Here is a 19366-nt window from a genome sequence, read left to right as displayed (position 1 = left end):
GTAGGATTAGGAAAATGAGGGATTATGACATTTTCCTCCCTTGGGATATTTCCTGTTGTTGGAGGCAGTGTCCACTCAGAGGCTGTCAAGAAGTCACCCTTGGCCACCCTCATTTGCAAGGCTCTCTATTGTAGCACTTTCTGTGCGGACCTCCACGGTAGAGGCACAAACACGGGGCCAAACACCGAGCTCAGCATTTCCACAAACACAAGGAGATTCCGCTGCAAATACCTGGGTCTAGAGTGTTCATGCGTACAATCTTTTGTACATTTTTAAAAATCCAGAGAAAGGAGCATCACTTCAATTTGACATTTTTTTTTCAACCTGATTCCAGAAAAATAAATGTTTTTGAAAATGATAATTTGTCTTTTTACTTGTAGGTAAAGGAGTGAGAGAAGTTAATGAAACAGTTACTAAAACTCCAGGTTCGTATACCGGATGAGTTCTAGCTTTCAGTTCCAAACTGATTTGTTCTCAGCCCTGCACATTGAAACGGCTTTTAGACTTTAAATTTCTGAATCTGTTGGTCCACCGTTAAGCACCACACCTGTGCACATCTCTGTTTCCTTCACCCTAGTGGCTGGTTAGTGGAATGTCACCACATAACAAGGAACCCTTTGGTGTGATGACAGGGCTTCATTAGAAGACACACTGGGCATTTTTTGACCCCACATGTGATATGATGGAGAGCCTTATAAATAGGGTTGCAATCCCCCTCCTCGAGGGAGTTAGCACACACAAGGCATTTGACAGCTTAAAAGTCATTATTTGAGCAGTTCAAATGTGGAGCCCTATTTTTTTTCCTAGTATCTCCATAATTCAGGAATCCTGTCTTCTAGAATGAACATTATAGCCTGCCATCATATATGGGCCTGTGCTAAATGTGTCACGTGGAGAACTCAATAGCCGCCATGCTGTTCCCAAAGAAAGGTATCACAGTTGGAAACCATTTGCACAGTGGATCCTGTTAGAAATTTAAATGTGCTTTGAATGAACAAAGCGTATCCTCATGTTTTGTTTTAAGCCATGATTGATTTTTCTTTTAACCAGAAATAGTAAAACTTTGCAAATATACAAAATGATTTGACTAGTACTTTCCGTATCCATGTTTTAGCCCTGGTTTCTTGGATACAAAATACTATTTCAGAATATACCTGGAAAGCTGCTTACAGTGCTGATAGCTCAAAGTGCTACCTGCTTCTTCAATTCTCAGATGAAAGGAAAAAACCCACCAGTGGGAGTAGGGAACTCTCCCAGTCTACACAAAAGAAAAAAAAATACACTTTGATCTTTTGAGTTATCCTACTTAAATATAACTAATAAATCAATGACAGAGCCAACACTTTTGCAAAGCAACATTTACTCCTGGGGAGCTACACATAATATGCTTTTATTATTGTAGTTTTTAACCCTGATTTTTATTTGCCAGTTTTGTGTTACAGATGTTGAAATTGCTACAAACAGCTTTGTGGGCACAAATATTAGCATCAGTATGCCTTTTACTCTCTCAAAGGGCAGTGATAATTTAAAGCTGGTGTTGGACAGAGTAGTCAATTATACTGTAGCTCAGCAACCTAATCTTAGCCTTATTCTTGCATGTAACCAGTAGTGAGACAGATAGTGACATGAAAAGGACCTTACATGAAAGCATTGGATCTACGATTGACGACTAACTCAACTCCGAAACTGAGACCTAAGCCCTAGGTTCTTCCTAATTCTGCACAGCCAGGCTGTCCTCACATGGTGAAGCGACCATGTCAGGCTCAGACCATGGTGGCTCAAGGCAATAGTTGGACCACATATAGCAATGTCCTCAGCTAAGCATGCAGATTCTAAAGGGCAAATGTTTGCTTTAAAGACAATTGGTTTAAGTAACATAAAGTAAGGTACTTAGTGGGTTTAGTTAAAGTGAGGGTCTCTGTTAAGACCATTTATAAATAGAAGTGTTTAATGTTGGTTATTTATAGGCACCTTAAATACTTGTGCTGTTACATCAGCTCTTTATTAATTTAACTTCACTCCATTCTTGCCTTTACCAGTAAGTTGGGTGTACCCAAGCCACAGGCAAACTATCAGATTGGACTCTTCCATTATGACTAATTTGCTAGTCTTGTTTCTGACGTTTTGGCTGTCTAGTGAGGTGGGAGGATGGCACTTAAAGGGAGAGGACAAACATGGATGTAAGCATTTGTGTGCTTGTGACATCATCATCACCTGTCACATCATTAAATTTGCTAAAGGTTATATATTTACAGAGAAATAAGTATTTCTCCTCCAAAACCCCAACGTTGCGGAGACCCATGCTGCCTACAGGTGATTTTTCCCTAATTAAATACTAGAGACCTATTGTAAGGTGAAGAGCGCTGAAAGCCTCTGTGCTGACATTGGTGGGAACTTTCAGGGTGTTATTACACTGTTCAGTTTTATATTAATGTCATCAGGAAGGCAGGAGTTTATACAAGACTGTTGCCAGGAAGCTATGAAAACCAAATTTAATATGTGTAATAAACACTGAAACCCAAAGAAATATCTCAATTACCTTTATGCGTATTCCTGTGGCAGAGGAATTTTGTATTAAAGACTCCCTGTCTCTTTTGTTGTCTGCATTTGAGCAACATACATAAAAGTGACAGGTGAGATTGTCATGTCTGCCTTTCAAATTACCGTTAGACTATATTTCCCATAGAAATGTATACAAAGTACAAACTATGGGTATGCCTTCTGTCTTCGTAGGGCAGGGGCCATCAAATACTGGAAAGTGACAATTTCTTAGGAATGGGGCTCCTGACAGATTTCCCATGGCTGTCAAAGAGTAACTCTAGAGGCCAGTGGTTTAGCAGCTGTGGTCAGGGGTCGGTCGAGTGTATCTCTTACTGGCTAAAACTAATGCAGGGCTGGGAGAACCAAGTCACTGAGCCCTCTGTGATGGACCTGGCATGTCCATCAATTCCAGCACACCCATGCTTCCAAATGACTTCCCAAAGAGCAGCGAGAGCCTCCCCACCTGCCACACACTCGGCCTCCCTGTTTCTTTTGTGCTTTGCACACAATCAAAGCACAGTGCTCAAACTCACCCTTGGCTTTATGCTGTCCTTAGCTGTGTTTTCTTACTGAGGCCTTCTTGTGTCTTAAGTCTCCTTGTGTTTAAAACTTGCCTAGAGTCTGTGCCTATGCCTGCCATAATGCCAATCTTTCCCTGCTTCCACCAACAGTTCCTTCTGATGTATTTTTCATCCACTCGGTATGGAAGGGATATTATGAATATTTAGGAAAGAGACAGCCAGCGACTCTCACTGTGGACTGGTTCAATGCAACCAGCAGCAAGGTGAATGCAACCTTCACCGCAGCATCACAGGTGCAGCTGGAGCTGACAGGTATGTGGCCTGGCGCCTCCTTGTAGAGGGCCTCAGGCTCATCTTCTTAGATGGTACTGGCTTTGCCTACACCGAATGTTACTGTGGTTCTCAGAGACCATGGTCTGTTCCTGTCACTTTTTCTTTCCAAGGATTATGCAGCTAATGTGAGAATGGGCCTTTTTTTTTTCTTTCTCAAAACTACATGCCAAAACTACATGCGTGACATATTAAATTAAGAAGCCCCATTCGTATGCTGAATTCAGTGGCTCAGGGTTAAGTTGTTTTGATGTCTTGATTCTTGACTCACACGGCCCTTATGAGTTTTGTTGCCTAAAGGTTAATATGAGGCCTGAATAACAGAGCAAGCTCTGGTGTAAGTGCCAGGCAAACTTCAAGGCTCAGGGACTTCCTTGAAGTATTGTGGGCTTCTTACATGGATGCTGTGGTGAAACAACTTTATCATATGTTCTTCTAAGAAAAGAGAGAGTGAGAAGGATAAGAGAGACTCGGTCAGATAGTCAGTCTGAGGAAAATCAAATGACTTCCATGTGTGTCCTGGTGAACGGCTGGCAGAACCAAGCTTCGTGATAAGCCGTTGAATCTCAGCTCAGACTGGAAACCCATAAGGGCAGAACCATTTTTTTGTAGGATGGGTTCTGATATGTTGCCATGGATAACACAGGAATCATTATGTAGACCAGGCTAGTCTTAAACTTGCAGGGTCTTTGTACCCGGGCTCCCCTGTGTAGGGACTATGGCTATGAACCACCACATCTGGCTCCTAGCATTATTTTTATTACCCTTCTCTTACAACGGCATATTATTGTCCCCAATTAACTCCTTAAAGCTTAAGCTTGTGTTGAGTGACTCAGTTCTCTGAGGAGAAATGTCCAGTCAATCTTAATGAGTTTCTAAAATACATCATAAATAAAAGAAATGAAGGATTTTTTTGAGATAGGGTCTCTCTCTATCCCTGACTGGGAAATCACCCTGTAGACCAGACCCCCTGCCTCCCTACGGTTGTGAGTATACCACTACACCCAGCCCACGTGGAAATTTTAAATATTTAAATTCCTTATTCTTCCTCCTCATAGAATTGGGAACTTGGTATTTTTTTTTTTTTCCTTCAATGAAGTTCTCCAGTATGGGGCTGGGGAGCTGGCTCAGTGGGCAAACCTTTTACTGTCCAGCATCAGGATCTGAGTTCACATCCCCAGAACTCAAGGTGACTCTCTGTGTGATGGCATATGTCTGTTACCCTAACATTGGAAGTCACAGGTAGGGGGATTCCCCAGGACTTGCTAGCATTGAGAGTAAGTAAAATGCTGAGTCCTGAATTCAGTGAAAGACCATGTCTCAGAATCAAGTTAATAGAGGGATATATACCCAACATCAACTACTAGCCTGCATTTGAGCATGGACCAGTGAGCTCTCCTGTACACACACACACACAGAGAGAGAGAGAGAGAGAGAGAGAGAGAGAGAGAGAGAGAGAGAGAGAGAGACAGACAGACAGACAGACAGACAGACAGAGACAGAGACAGAGAGAAAGAGAGAGACAGAGACAGAAAGAAAGGGAGGTGGGAGGGAGAATAAGATCCAGTGGGATTAAAGCCCTCTCTCCCCACAGACTAGTGTTGGGAGTTCAATGGCCTGGCCCTGGGAGGTGTTTGAATCCAGGGACTCCCAGGCTTCCCACTGTGAGACATCTGAAAAGGAATGATTAGCAGGAAGAGGGTGGAAGGTCCTCTCTTTGGAGCACTTGCTGGATATGTGACACTTTTTGTTCTTGCTTTTTTTTTAAACCATGAAAAATGTCACGGAGATAGATTTGTTATCTCTCCCTGCAGCTTTTAGAACTGGGGTCCAAGTTCAAAGTTTTGGAGGTTGACTGCATGAAAAAAGATCACAGCATTGCCTGTGGTAGGAAAGTTGCTGCCCAGAGCTGAGAACATGTGGTCTCTTGTCCACTGGCAGAAGGGTCCCTCCCACTTGGGTGTCTGCTGGTGGAACTCACTCATGGGATGCTTCTTTGATGGACTGATAATGAATTCGCTGTTCACTGTTCACTTTATGCATCATGGCTCCTAGACCCGTAGCCTCTCTGCCTGGGGGATGTGACAGGTTCAGCACCATTTGGCTAATGTCTGTTGTTTGTTTATTCCTCATTTGCCAGCACAAGGCATCTTTCAGTCACATCTCTCAGCAGCATGGTCATCTCCATGTATCTATAGCTTGCAGGTACAGACACTTGGTCCCTCTGCCAGCCTGTCTGTGCTCTCCTCAAAATCCCCTCACCATGATGTTTTTCCTATGAACAGGGCAAGCCATCTCTAGAAGGTTGTGAACTAGAGTTTTGAATTAGAACTGTGTTTTGAATTAGAGTTTTGGTCTGTTTGCTTATAAAATTAAGGGTGTGTAGAGAAAAGAAAATATGAAGGAAAATGCACAGGTTTGAGTTCATATTAAGGTTTTGTTGTTGGGTAGCGAGTTAGTGGACTGTGTTATATGTTTGACAAAGATTCACGGACTTCAGTAAGAAGTGAACCTTCCAAACTCACAGAGGTAAAAATACTGAGGTTCAATTTTCAAAGTAAAGCTTGTGTTTAAATGTTCTGCTGTCTGTGACCATGATTTCCCATCATGCCTGTTCCTTATTGAATGGCCCAGTCATCGGTACTGAGTTCCTCAGTGTAGGACTGACAACTGTGACTTCTTTCAGGGGTCTACAAGAAGGAAGAGGCCCACCTGCTTCTGAAAGCCTTTCATATAAAAGGCCCAGCAGATATTTTTGTAGGCAAGTTCGAAAATGACAACTGGGGACTGGATGGTTATGTAAGTGCTTTATGAAGTTCTTCACATTTTCCTCCCACTTTCAGGTCTGCGCAGAGTGGTTCATGAGCTGCTGAGAATTATGGGTAGGGGGGAAACACTGTCCATCTCTCAGTAACTCAGAAGGGACCCCTGAAGCATGGCCACCATACCACATCATGTGATACAACCAAATGTCCAAGATGAGAAATAAGTTGTCCCAGAGTTAGGGGATCGTTGTTGCTGAAAGAAAAGAGATTCTTCAGTCTGGGCTATGCTCTGCTAATACCACAGCTCTCACTCTCAGCACTGTGGGTATTCGGAGATTTGAAGACCACCTAGAAAGTTCGTGGAAGGCTCCAAAGAATCAGGATCTATGAAGAGAATAAGCTGGCATGTCCACTCAGTGTCTCTCTCTGCAGTTAGTAATTTGTTGGGTTCCCATTCACCATCTGCAGACAAAGTCACACAGCCTCACGTGATGCTCTCCAGGCTGAAGTTCATCAAAGTGAATCCCCAATAATGCACAGTGCTGCCCAGTATGGAAGGTCATTGCCATGTGATCTTGTAGAATGAGTGTTAGTAGCTGTATGTGGGGACAGCTAAGCTTCTGCCTCTTCTTTTATGCCTTGCATACCAGGTGTCCTCAGGACTTGAGAGAGGAGGATTCTCCTTTCAGGGTGATATACATGGAAAAGACTTTGGGAAGTTCAAGCTGGAAAGACAAGGTAAACTTACCTATTTTTGTTTGTTTAAAGCAAATATCAAGGGCCTTTAAATGATCCTACTGAAAATAAACTGGAAAGATGAGTCAAGAGATTAGTGGAAGTAATGGAAGTACCAACAGGGATTTAAAAATGGTATTTTTATTAATTCTTTGAGATTTTCATACAATGTACAGCATTCATCCCTTCTCCCACAATCTCTCCCAGTCACACCTACCTTCCTCCTACCTCCCCAACTTCAGAATGACTCACTGGGTTAGACTAGAAACAGTGCTTGCTTTGTATGCTCTGAGCTCTGTTCACACAGAGACCTTTATTTGTGTCTGCCAACGAGAAACCTGAAACATTTGTGAAATGAGATTAGCAATGTATTTTTTTCCTGAATGGCATGAACTACTTTACGTACTTGCACAGTGTCATCACCACATGGATTTCTGTGGAGAAGAATACTGCCATGCAGGCTTTGATCACAGACATTGGTGATTGCCATTGAGGTTACATTCACAGGACTGCTATCCAGATACCCAGGGGTCCTGAAAGAAAGAGGACGCCAACTTATAGGTTAATGACAAAAATAATCAGTGAGGACAAGCCATTATAAAACATTCTCTCTCCATCATCCCAAATTTTGTCTCCTAAACAGAACTTGAGTGTCAGCATTGGCCACAGATGCCAGTGAGCTGCTTCAGAGACCATAGGGATGTCAGGGTTTAATCATACAGTGAGTGATGGAAGCTCTCATTGACTGGAGCATGTCTTCTTCATATTACTCCACTCTGTTTAACAGAACAAAATAACAGCTTGTGTTAACAAGAAATCTTTATTTTCCTGGGATGGTGACCTTATTGTCAGAAAAAAGGAAAAAACAGTTTGCTTTAGAAAATAATTCGGATCCCAAGTGAGTCTCCCATTCAGCTAATTAGAAATGCCAATGTTTTAGTGATGGCCCAGTGGCCAATGTTCATTTAAGAATGCTAGATTTAAAAAAAACTTTAAAAAACATAGATGAAAATAATGCAAAGTAGAAGGATCCAGAGGGTCCTAGAAACCTACAAGTAGAACATTATGATAGGCAGATTTGGGCCCAGGGGTCCCGCTCAAACTAAGGCACCAGCCAAGGACAATACAGGCCGTAAAACTTTAAACCCCTACCCAGATCTAGACAATGGACAGAACACTCTCCACAGTAGAGTGGAGAGTGGGATATTACTTTCTCACATACTCTGCTGCCTCACCTTCGACCATGTCCCCTGGAGGGGGAGACCTGGTGGCACTCAGAGGAAGGACAGCAGGTTACGAAGAAGAGACTTGATACCCTATGAGCATATACAGGGGGAGGTAATCCCCCTCAGGAACAGTCATAGGGGAGGGGAATAAGGGGAAAATGGGAGGGAGGGAAGAATGGGAGGTTACAAGGGATGGGATAACCATTGAGATGTAACAAGAATAAATTAATAAAAAAAAGGAAAAGAAAAAAAAGAAAATAATGACCTACTAATTTCCTACAGCCATCAGATAAGTCAAATAAAGGTGATCATGGTTGAATGACACTGAAGTCAAGTTAATCTGAAAGATTACTTATATGGAAACATCCACAGGAAACTTAGCGTTAACTGGTTCCCACGGGGAAAAGGAAAGATTTCCTAGTACACACAGATTGAGAAGAAATCTGTGAACATGAAAGATCTGAGCATTTGTTTGTATGTAGAATGCACAGAGGGCTCCATATCACAGAAGCTAATGACTAAGCCTACAGCATAGGAAGGGAGTTGAGTATAAATTTCCCAGATTATATGCAAATAGATAACAAGACCAACCAAAGATGTTGGGTGTTAGTTTCTTTTCCAGTTACTGGGGTGAAATATTCTGGCAGTAGTAGCTAAAGAGAGAGAAAGACTTGATTCTGGCTCACAATTCAATTTACAGTCTATCATGGCAGGAAGTGAAGCAGGAGTTTGTGGGAACTGGACTCATGCACAATCAGAAAACAGAGAGTAATAGATTCCTGCTCAGGTCCCCTTTTTTAACTGTACAGTCCGAGATCCCAGCCACAGTATTATGCTATGCTACCACCCATTTTGGGTAGATCGATCAGGATAATTCCCCACAGGCATCCCCAGAGGCTTGTCTGACAGGTCACTGTACGTACCATCAAGCTGACAGTTGACAAGAACCATCCCTGACAAGATTAGTCACCGGGGAGATAGAAATTACAGCTCTATGGAGACACTACTTTTCAGGCACTACCATAGCTAGGATACAAACCTAAAATCAGCTTAGGCAAAGAGGCAGAGAGCCTGGAGTTCAGATTCTGCCAGGAGAACGAACATTCAGCTGTATAACTGCTGTGAAAGCAACATGCAGCTCATCAATATCAGATACAGAGTGACCCAGAGAGAGAATGCTTCCCCTACTTGCCCTGCTCCTACACACATGTCCCAGGTGCTTCTGGAATCACTTTTTATCATCACTCAAGTGGAAACTTCAAAAGTCCAACTAAGGAGTAAGAAAAAAAATGTGGTGCAGACATTGGTACAATGAAATATCAGTCAAGCATTAGAAAATAATAAGATCCTGATGATAGATATGGTAAGGATCACCTGTGAGCCATGAGGCTAATTGAGAAATTTAGAGGATTCCATTTGCATACCATCCTCAGGAAAGGAAAATCCACAGAGAGCAAGTTCGATGAACAATCTCCAGGAAAAAAGACTAGGTTGCTTCACCGTGGGATAGGGAATCTTATTGTGTTTATTTCTGAAACATATAAATAACAGACACTCCTTTGACTAAGAAATATACAAATCCTTTTTTGTCTTCTAGATCCTTCCAATTCTGATGTAGATTCTTCAAATCATTACCAGGGCACCAGCAGCGGCTCCGTGGCAGCTGCGATTCTTGTTCCCTTCTTTGCTCTAATTTTATCAGGGTTTGCATTTTACCTCTACAAACACAGGTACTGCAGAGCTGTGTGTGGCCTCCAAGTGTTCTTGGTGTGGTGTTTTGGTTGGAGCAATGCACATGTTTTATACTGCCAAACAGTTGTTGCAGACTGCTTCCTTATGTATGAATGCATAGACTCTGGGGGTGTCTGCTGATGATTTTTATTTTGTTCTGTTTTCGTTGTTTGATTTCATTTATTTTGTCAGCAAGGCACATCTAAGTAATTAGCTTTAAAGGGCTGAAAGACGGGTCTAATAAAGAGCATATACTGGTAGCCAGCTGTCAGGATATTAGAGCTGTGATAGAGTTGCATATTTCCAGCTCGAGAGGAAAAATAAGAGGGAAGAGGGTTTCTGTAGTCCTTTCACTTCTATGAATCAAACAGATTTATATATTGTTGACAACTTTCTTCCTTCAGCAAATTAGCAAAGTAGTTCTTACTCCATCTGGGTAGTTACCTGTGCCTGCTCCCCATCCCTAAGAAAGAGGCACTGACATCTACCAACCTGAAAATCCTTATTAATGGAAAAATTTCAAAATTTAGGGGTTTTGACAAAACTTGAATAGATGGGTTCCTTTAGTGTGCTTGCACACAACTAAAAATATTGTAGGCAGGAGAGGGATATACCTACGTTGATGGAACACAAGACCCGGGGTCCTACCTCATGCACTGCATGCCTGTAATCCCAGCATTTGGATGTGAAAGCAGGTAGACCAGCAGTTCAATGTCAGCTTCAGCTACATAGAGAGTTTAAGTTTAGCCTGGACTGCGTGAGACCCTATCTGAAATGAACAAGTGAACACTGGTTGTGAGGAACCCGAAGTCTTCATGTGTATTTTTCTGTGTGGATAATATATTTCAAGAGAAACTTTTTCAATGCCAAGTCACTCTAATGTTCTATTTGAGGTTTCTGAGTAGTAACACTTTACAGGAATAGCACAGTTATGGCCCCCAAAACCAATGTTAGTCCTTAAGTGCATCACAAGTTTGTTTACATAATGCACGAGTTTCCACTTAATCTTTGTTATACAAACAGAACTGAAATAAGGTTATTTTTAAATAAGATATACAATGAATTTCTTTAAATGTATACTGCCTTACACTTAAGAAAATATGAGGTCCTAAGGCTATCCATAGTTTGTAGCTATGTCTTGCTTACCTGTGGCTCTCATTGTTCTCGCTTTAAAAACACAACTCTAGGAAAGAAATCCCAGATCTTTGCCGCTTTCTGCATGGCTTGGTCCTGGCATCCTCACTCAGGGGGTAAGGGGATGAAGAAAGACCAGATATGAAGATACCTGCACAGAAAAGCTGGGCCAGGCATGCTCAGCTGGAACAACACCATCCATGCAATAACTAAGACCCTCTGCATATTTATCACACACAGCATGGGGGGCTGGGCTAGCTCATCTTGATAGGAGGTCTCTGTCTGGGAGAGATCTCAGGTTGCAGTCATCCTAGAGGAGGAGGCTACTGGATTTTGCACACACTGTGAACATTCACACTTTAACCAAAGGAAGGCTTTGCTATCCCTCTAAGCATTACCCCTAAGGGGAAGGCTGGGACTCTCTGGTGCTTCTGCATCTAAGTCCATGGGTCCCTCATAGGTCTGTGCCCACATCAAACAATACCAATGTGCAAACGGCTTCCCCTGCTCCCCACAGACATGCAACTATATTGTTATTGTTTATTTTGAAGAATAAAATAGTATCCTAAGCAACAATCCTGGAGACTTAACCTTTCTTTCTGCCGATTTTGAAGCTGCCATGTGTCCCACAGTACTATGGCAGGAAATACTTTTCTTCTAAAGAGGCAGAAATTAAAATGTGTCTTGCTGTGGAGTTCCTTCAGTGTTGTCAGTGACTGCAAGGATTCATAGTCTCTCTAAATTCCTTCTCACCCACCTAATGACCTCACCACAAGGACAGGCCTAGCCTGTTAGAATGCCTACTTACCTTTTGATCCTGTCAGGGGTGGTGCAAGCCTCTCTTCCTCTCTTAGCCCTGAGACCAGCTGCACAATTCCCTGTGTGTCAGAGAGCCAGGCCTCAGCTATATCAAGTGTCCTTGACAATGACAATATTGTACAGCCATCTATATCCATCAATGAGTTCTTACTATATCTGAAGTCCAAGACAGGGTAGCATGGGTATATTTAGAATATTACAGCATCTGACTGTAAACCCAGGAGCTTCCAAGCAAGTCTCAATGGTCAGGTAGTTCCATGAAGTGATGTGAGGAATGGCTCCCACACTGAGTCACCAACTAGACAACCAGCTAGCAATGGACCACTGCCTTCCCCAGTGAGTGGAGCCTTTGATGTCACTGATGGATCCCTTACCTCAATCCAGACAAGCTGTGAAGGCTGCATGGTAAAGAGAGAGAGAAGCCAGGTTTTCCTCTCAGGCTAACATGGGATACAGTGAGGCCACTGTGATGAGCAGTTCCACAGGATCTGTTCTCTCTTGCTTTCTACTTCCTGGTCATTTAAGGAAAAAAGAATATTTCTGGGAAAAAAAAAGAAAGGATACAGAGAACCAGAATCCCGTTCCCTCACTAGGTGACTCTCTTCTGAGTTCTTGCTCTGAGCACGAAGGCTTTTGGGTTCTCTGCCCCATCTTTGAGCTCCAGCAGACAGACATTCCTTGATTAAACAGGTGGGCACTGCTTCACAGATGCCTCAAGGTTGCAACAGGCTAGAGTCCTTTTCCTTCATTCCTGTTAAGAACAGGTTCTCCAGATACAGACACACGGCTGTCCATTAGCCATCGCTCAGGGAATGCTGCAGAAGAGGGGAGAAAGGATTGAAGGACTTAGAAAGAGTCAAGGATACCACAAGAAAGCTCACAGAATCTACAAACCTGAACTCACAGGGGCTCACTGAGACGGAGCTGACAAATAGGAAGCCTTCATGGGTATAACCTAGGTCCTCTGGATACATGTTATGGCTATATAGCTTGGTGTTTTTATGGGGCTTCTAATAGAGTAAGCAGGGCTGGGTTGTTTGTTTGTTTGTTTGACACTTTTGTCTGCTTCTGGGACCCTTGTCCTTCTACTGGATTGCCTTATCCAACCTTAATATGAAGGGAGGTGCTTGGCCTTACTGCAATGTTACATGCCATGTTTGATTGTTAACCCTCAGAGACCTGCTCTTTTCCGAAAGCAATAGAGGAGACATGGATAGGTAACAGGAAAAAGGTAAAGACTAGGAGGAGAGGAAGGAGGGGAAACTGGTCAGGAAGGTAATGTATGAGTGAATAAGTTCATAAAAAGCTGGGTGTGGAGGCGACACCTGTAATCCCAGCACTCAAGGAGGCAGAGGCTGGTGGATCTCTGTGAGTTCATGGCCAGCCTGGTCTAAAAAGTGAGTCCAGGACAGCCAAGGCTACACAGAGAAACCCAGACTCAACAAAACAAAACAAAACAAAAACAAAACAAAACAAAACAAAAAAACAAAAACAAAAACAAAAAAAGTAATAATAAAGGAGAAGAGATAGTTAGCCAGAGCCCATGGTCCTGATTCAACCCGCCTCACTGGGATAGATTTAGTGTATCTGGGGCTATAGCAGTATTAGACGTACATTCTGTTAGGTGATGTGCTCATGTGCACATGCATACGTGCATCTCTGTGCAGGCCGGAGGTCTACATTAGGCCTCATCTTCTGTAGCTCTTCACTTTTTTTTTCAAAGGCACAATAGCTCAGTGAACCTGGAGCTCACCAGTTTGGCTAGAATGACTGGAAGCCAACGAGCTCCAGTGATCCACCTGACTCTCCTCAGTGCTGGGATTACAGCATCTGCTTTTTATGTGAGGATTTGAAGATAGGTCCCATGCTTGTGAGCAATTACGTTATCCCCATGTTTAGACTGTTTACTCTAAACCTCTCCTTTAAGCATGGACTCTAAGTACAGGGCTTCCTTTCACCACAAATTATAGACATGTTTTAATAGTGAACTTTATTTCAAAAAATGGGCTCTTTTTAAATGTGTATTTTTGTTTTATGCGTGTTTACCTGTGTGCATACATGTGAACCATGCGTATGCAGTACCCATGGAGGCCAGGAGAGGAAACTAAATCTCTTGGAACGGAAGTTATAAGGTATAGGCTGACATGTAGGTGCTGGGAACCAAACCTGGATCCTCAAAACCTAGATCTTCTAACTTCCATCTCCCCAGCCCCAAGCTGGCTTATTTTTGACCCACAGAAAAAAAAATATTACATTGTGAAAGTGACTAGAATTCAGTGAGTGCTGATAATGGTGATGAACATATTTGGCATTGGCATGGCCTTGAGATTCCCCCAATGCACAGGGTGATCATTGATCCCACTGTGGCGAAGACTGGAAACTTCACCAAGTCCTTGCTGCCTACTGGCAAAAGAAGGCTTTCCAGACCAAAAAGTTCCCTGCCTGCTGCCTTTGACACCTTCACAGTTCCTCATACCTTCGTTCAGTGCTCAACTACCAATTTTTAAAGCACCAACTGTGGTGAAGTAGCTATGTCCCGCCCTGTCCATAACCTTATAGGAATACTTCCTGCTGAGAAAGCATGGAGACTGAGTGGAGGCTGGGCTACCAGGCTGTGCTGTTGCCATTGAGGGTCTGACTGTGTACTCTCTTTTCTCTTCAGAACAAGACCAAAAGTTCAATACAATGGCTATGCTGGCCATGAAAACAGTAATGGACAAGCTTCATTTGAAAACCCCATGTATGATACAAACTTAAAACCCACAGAGGCCAAGGCTGTGAGGTTTGACACGACTCTGAACACAGTGTGTACAGTGGTATAGCCCTCAGTGCCCCCTAGGACCAATTCATAGCCATACCTCTGATGGACAAGCAGTAAAATCCTTTGGTGCCATATACCACCCTCCCTTCTACTCTTGCCTTGCTGCAGCAGCCTTGGCCATCGTCTGCTGGCATAACGCAGTGGGAATTTCCTCTCGGTCATGATCAAGTCTTCTGAGGATCAAATTGCAAATGCATCTTCATCTGGATTATAAAAGCCTTGTTGCTGCATCCACCAGAAACCAAGACACCGACAATGGCGAGGGCAAGGAAGACTTCAGAGTCTTAGAGACAGGTGGTACTTCATGCCTCTGACTTCTGTGTCTCTGTGTGGCCAGGATGCCTTTGGATGTAGTCTTCTGAGCACATGGATACATCCTTCAGGTGCAGCGACAAAACGGTAGCAACTTGATATGTGTTTTGTGTGGGTTTTTTTTCCTTTTCTTTTTAACCCTATTCATTGGACATGAATTCTCTTCAAAAGAAAAGCCTTCCTGAAGAAGATGACAGCTTCTGGAAAACGCACACAGGTACACTTGCTTCACTCTGCCCTGCCTGAGACATGAGCTCTGAGGATCTTCAGGCTCCCCTGGGCATCCATCAACCACTAGGGATGTTTGCAGATCTCACAGCCAGAGCTGTTCCATCCCAGAATTTTTGACGCTCAACATTTTGCACTAGTGTGTTAAAAACGACTGAGTCTGATTTTTAAACAAACTATTTACACAGGGTTTATATACACTATACATTGTACATAAGCATTTTCTCATATTGTACTGTCAAGCAAAAATGCCACCATGAGTTAAGTTAGGGGTGTAAGGTAAAAAGTATCCCCAGATGTGGAACAGGTGTTGAAAAGGAGATAGTACTAGTACTCGCAGAAGTTATTTTATTATCACTGCTGTTAGCCACATTTATGTGTCAAATTCATTGCCTACTTCTGGTAGTTGAAATCAAGCCTTTTAGTTCCCTTGTTTTCACACCTTCACATGCGTGCAACTATTGTCTACACCACACTAATAACTAACCGGGGTCTGTAGCAATGTCTGTTTTCCATGTACAGATGTGAATAGTAATTTATTTTGGGTTAGCTTATGAACTCGTGGGTCTCAGTTCACAGAGCAGTCTTCCCTCTGTTGTTTTCTTTCTCTGTTCTGTAACATCACCCTCCCACATGGCACTGAAAGTCTATCTCCAAGCCACACCCAAGCTCAGAGGAATCAAAGGGGAATCAAAGTCAAAATCAGAATCGGAAGGGCAGGTGCCATTTGCACACCCTCATGATGATTGGTTTTATGGATTTGCCTTTCTTGCAAAAAAAATTATTGCAGTGGTTTTTCACACATAAAATTCCTTATTGGTAGACTACTATGATATAAATAAGGTAGGTGGCATGGCCAACAAGGATAAAATAAATGGCCTGTAAAGACAGCAAGGCCAGAGAAATGTCTGTAAGAAATTTAATGAGAAGATCATGTTTATTTTTATTTATATTTGTTTGATAAAAGTATTTTTGGAAAGATGATGCTTATTTTATTATTTGATGTTTCATGCACAGTCCACATGGTAAAAATTCCTCCCCTTTGCACATCCCAGATTTGCACTGATATGTGGGTCAGGATGTCATGCTGATGTTCTGTTTGCCTTGGTGATGACATCCATGCCTAGCTTTAAGACAGATGGATCTGTCTATCTACACGATGTTTAAATGCAGGACTTCCCAGAGTGCAGAGGGTAAAGGAGCCCACTGGGGTATCTGCTTGCTGCTTTGGATACACTGCATTCTGAGCATCCCAGAGGCCCCACTGGGCTCCCTGCAGCCTGCTCTGCTTGCAAGGACTCTCTGTTGTGTATCAGGGTTCCTGACCTCTTTCTGGTGACACAATGTCCATTGGGCTCCATATTGCAGGAGTCCATGTCCTAGGAAAGGGTGTTGACAGAGGTTCCTCTGGCCAAGCCAACAAATATCCTTAGGGTTCAGCTGTAACCACAGAGGTTCGTTATTCAGATGATGTCAACAAGAGTGTAATCCTAACCACACACTGAGCCAAAACAAAACAGAAGATGTCAGAAGGCCCGAGGACCATAGTGCGCAAGGGAGAACAGGGTTACTATAAATATCAGATGTATATAGAAACACACACAAACACACACACACACACACATATATATATATATTGTACATATCTAAGTTTGAGTCACTCAGACTAGGTGCAAAATGCTGACTCTGAAGTCTAAACTAACATCTCTCTGTCCCCACATCCCTGGCCTCTTTGCTGGACAGTTTCATTAAGAAGACTTGATTCAGACAGGGCATGCGTACATGCGTGGAGCCACATTATCAGACCAGTGTCATTTTCCGTTGTGTGCAAACTGACCCACAGCTACCAGTCTGCATCAAGGTATTTAAAACCAACATACCAACACTGAGTGGCACTCTTAGTTGAGAGTCCACCCAGCTCAGTCCTTCCTAGGCTCCGTGTGTGTGTGTGTGTGTGTGTGTGTGTGTGTGTGTGTGTGAGTGTGAAGTTTCACCAGGTCTCAGAGGCATTGAAGACCCAGCAGGGCAGTCAGGAACACCTTCCTCAGTGAGGTACGAAAAGACTTTTCCCTGAAGCGCCCAGAACACAGTGAGGAGACGCGCTGTGTGTCAGGTTATGTGCTTCAAAGCTGTTCAGCTGTTGCTTGTCTTTGCCCATCTTGCCTTCTGGCTAGCTGCAATAATTTTTTTCTTCTGTAAAATATTTTGTAAACAACAACAACAACAACAAAAGCTATTATAAAAAGGGGAAAAAGAAAGCTGGCATTATGATCAGGAACACCACCCATTGTCGCTGCCCCACCCTCCCGTCCCTCCACACGCTGCTGTCACAACGTAGGTGCGGAAGACCTTTTTGTACAGAGATATATTTTTTATGAAGAATTTGTAAAATTATTAAATATGCTGTAATTTTTTGATTAATGTAGGTAAATTGTTAAAAAAAATAAATGTTTTTACAATACAAAACTGTAATTTTCCCGATAATGTAACATTACCCTCTCTAGCTGATTTTCAGTTCCAACCTTATTCGACACTGTATTAATATTAAAGCGGCCTGTTAAAATGAACAGTATTCTTTTTTTGTCAAAAAAAATTATAAAGAGAGTGTAACATAACCTGTGTAATGCCACCTATCTTTAAAGCAAATCAGAGTTCTAATTAAATATTTAATTTTAGATTTCTATTTTTTTGTGTGAATTTATTTTAGCTTTATTAAATACAAGGAAGTCTCTGGTTGGGGAGGGAACAAATAGAAGTGTTTTTATTAATCCGTTAATAATGTTTAGAATGAAGTTCAAATCCTTTCCCAAGCCAGTGGCATCATGGTCACCATCAGAAATTAGTGCACGAGGCTGGGGGAGTGTCTCGGGTGGTGGCCTGGTTGCTGTACACTGCACAAGCATGAGGACCTGGGTTCTATCCCCAGAACCCCCATGCAAAAGGTGAGTATGATGGGACTAAAGTAATGGTTGATGGTTTTTGCCTCTTCAGTGGGGAAGTCTTTTTTGTGCATCTTTACAACTCTGGGAGGTGGCATGTCAGATGACTGTAGATGCCCTATAATAGCACATCAAGTAGAAGAGAAAGGAATCTAGAAGAAAGCTCAGCAAATAGCCATCCTTGCTGGCAGCATGTCACCACAGGGAAAGAACCTTGTTTCCTGGCTTCCAGGCTGAGAGGTCAGGACACATCTAGGCCCTCACTGGTAACCTCACTGAGTGTCCACCAGGTTAAGTACGAGGGTGTAATAACTTCCCTGAGAGTCAAGTTATTACAGAATGAATTACAAGCAATAATGAAAAATATCACCACACAGGCATCTCGGTGGGAAAAAAAAAAGCTTGGAGGGCCACTGTCCTTCCACTCCAAATCTCATGGGTGCCCTTGATTGTGCGTGGCTGCCATGGCCAGCAGTTGGCCACACTGGAGACTTGAACAGCGTGTGGAGATTCTTAGTGACACTCAATGATGAAGGCAAGGTGAGCTTTGCCATTCAGGTTTGGTAGGTAAAGAAGCAAGAGTTCAGAGAGGGCTCTCTGGCTCACAGGCACACATATGGGCTTGCAAATGAACGTGGGTAAAGGTAGGTTTCTATAGCTACGGTATTCTTATTTTTCGCCATATTCGTCACACTCTTAGTATCATGCTTCCCTTCTTTAGCAATTAATTTTTTGTGTGTGTGCTGAATGTCTCTGTTACTATGTTTGTAAATATCCCCACCCCTGTCCTTTTAGCTGGTTGTAATGGCAAATTAAGAATCCTAAGAGAAACACACTCATTATTTGAGTCCCTATCTCTTAAAATTGTCAATCATAATGTGCCCTCCAAGGGGCATCTGATGCCTGACGTTTGAGCACAGCAGCTCTGCCAGTGCCTGTGAGTGTCTCCACAGGTAAGGCACAACTCTAGCTATATATTTTTTTTAACCAGTGCATCTTGGGAAGGTGCCTATGAATTATCAAATGCCTACTTCTAGAAAGTTCTTCCCCAGCCAGGGTTCTCTATACAGAGTAGATCTTCTAACAGCTGTGGACCTTGAATCAAGTACCTTGTCCGTGCTGTACTCTTGATGGCTATGTGCTTTTTCAAAGTGCATTCAGATTGAGAGCAGAGTCCTGGGGTGGACCTGTAACAGTGACTACAGACTTTCTGAGAATCGTGCAGTCTGATAGTTCCTCAGCAGGTGGGTTTTTATAGGGCTAT

At 42.8% G+C, this 19366-nt stretch overlaps 1 protein-coding gene across 2 annotated transcripts in view; it reads left to right on the top strand.

Moving 5' to 3' along the window:
* The window catches only part of CSMD1 (CUB and Sushi multiple domains 1), a 1521983-nt gene extending 1504137 nt beyond the window's left edge, over positions 1-17846 (top strand). Inside the window, exons 65-70 of one of the 2 annotated variants that reach the window (XM_084758079.1) lie at positions 381-425; positions 3213-3374; positions 6079-6191; positions 6808-6895; positions 9716-9848; positions 14465-17846. In XM_084758079.1, coding sequence (XP_084614205.1) covers positions 381-425; positions 3213-3374; positions 6079-6191; positions 6808-6895; positions 9716-9848; positions 14465-14624 — 701 coding nt within the window. In that variant the 3' untranslated portion in view covers positions 14625-17846. The remainder of the gene's footprint in view (positions 1-380; positions 426-3212; positions 3375-6078; positions 6192-6807; positions 6896-9715; positions 9849-14464) is intronic. The other variant, XM_084758080.1, reaches the window with a different exon arrangement.
* Positions 17847-19366: the final 1520 nt, after the last annotated feature.

The sequence above is a fragment of the Acomys minous genome (genome assembly GCF_964271855.1).
Source record: "Acomys minous genome assembly, chromosome: 15".
In the NCBI taxonomy this organism is placed as follows: Eukaryota; Metazoa; Chordata; class Mammalia; order Rodentia; family Muridae; genus Acomys; species Acomys minous.
The sequence above is the reverse complement of the archived record's forward strand: the minus strand, read 5'-3'. Positions and strand labels throughout refer to the sequence as shown.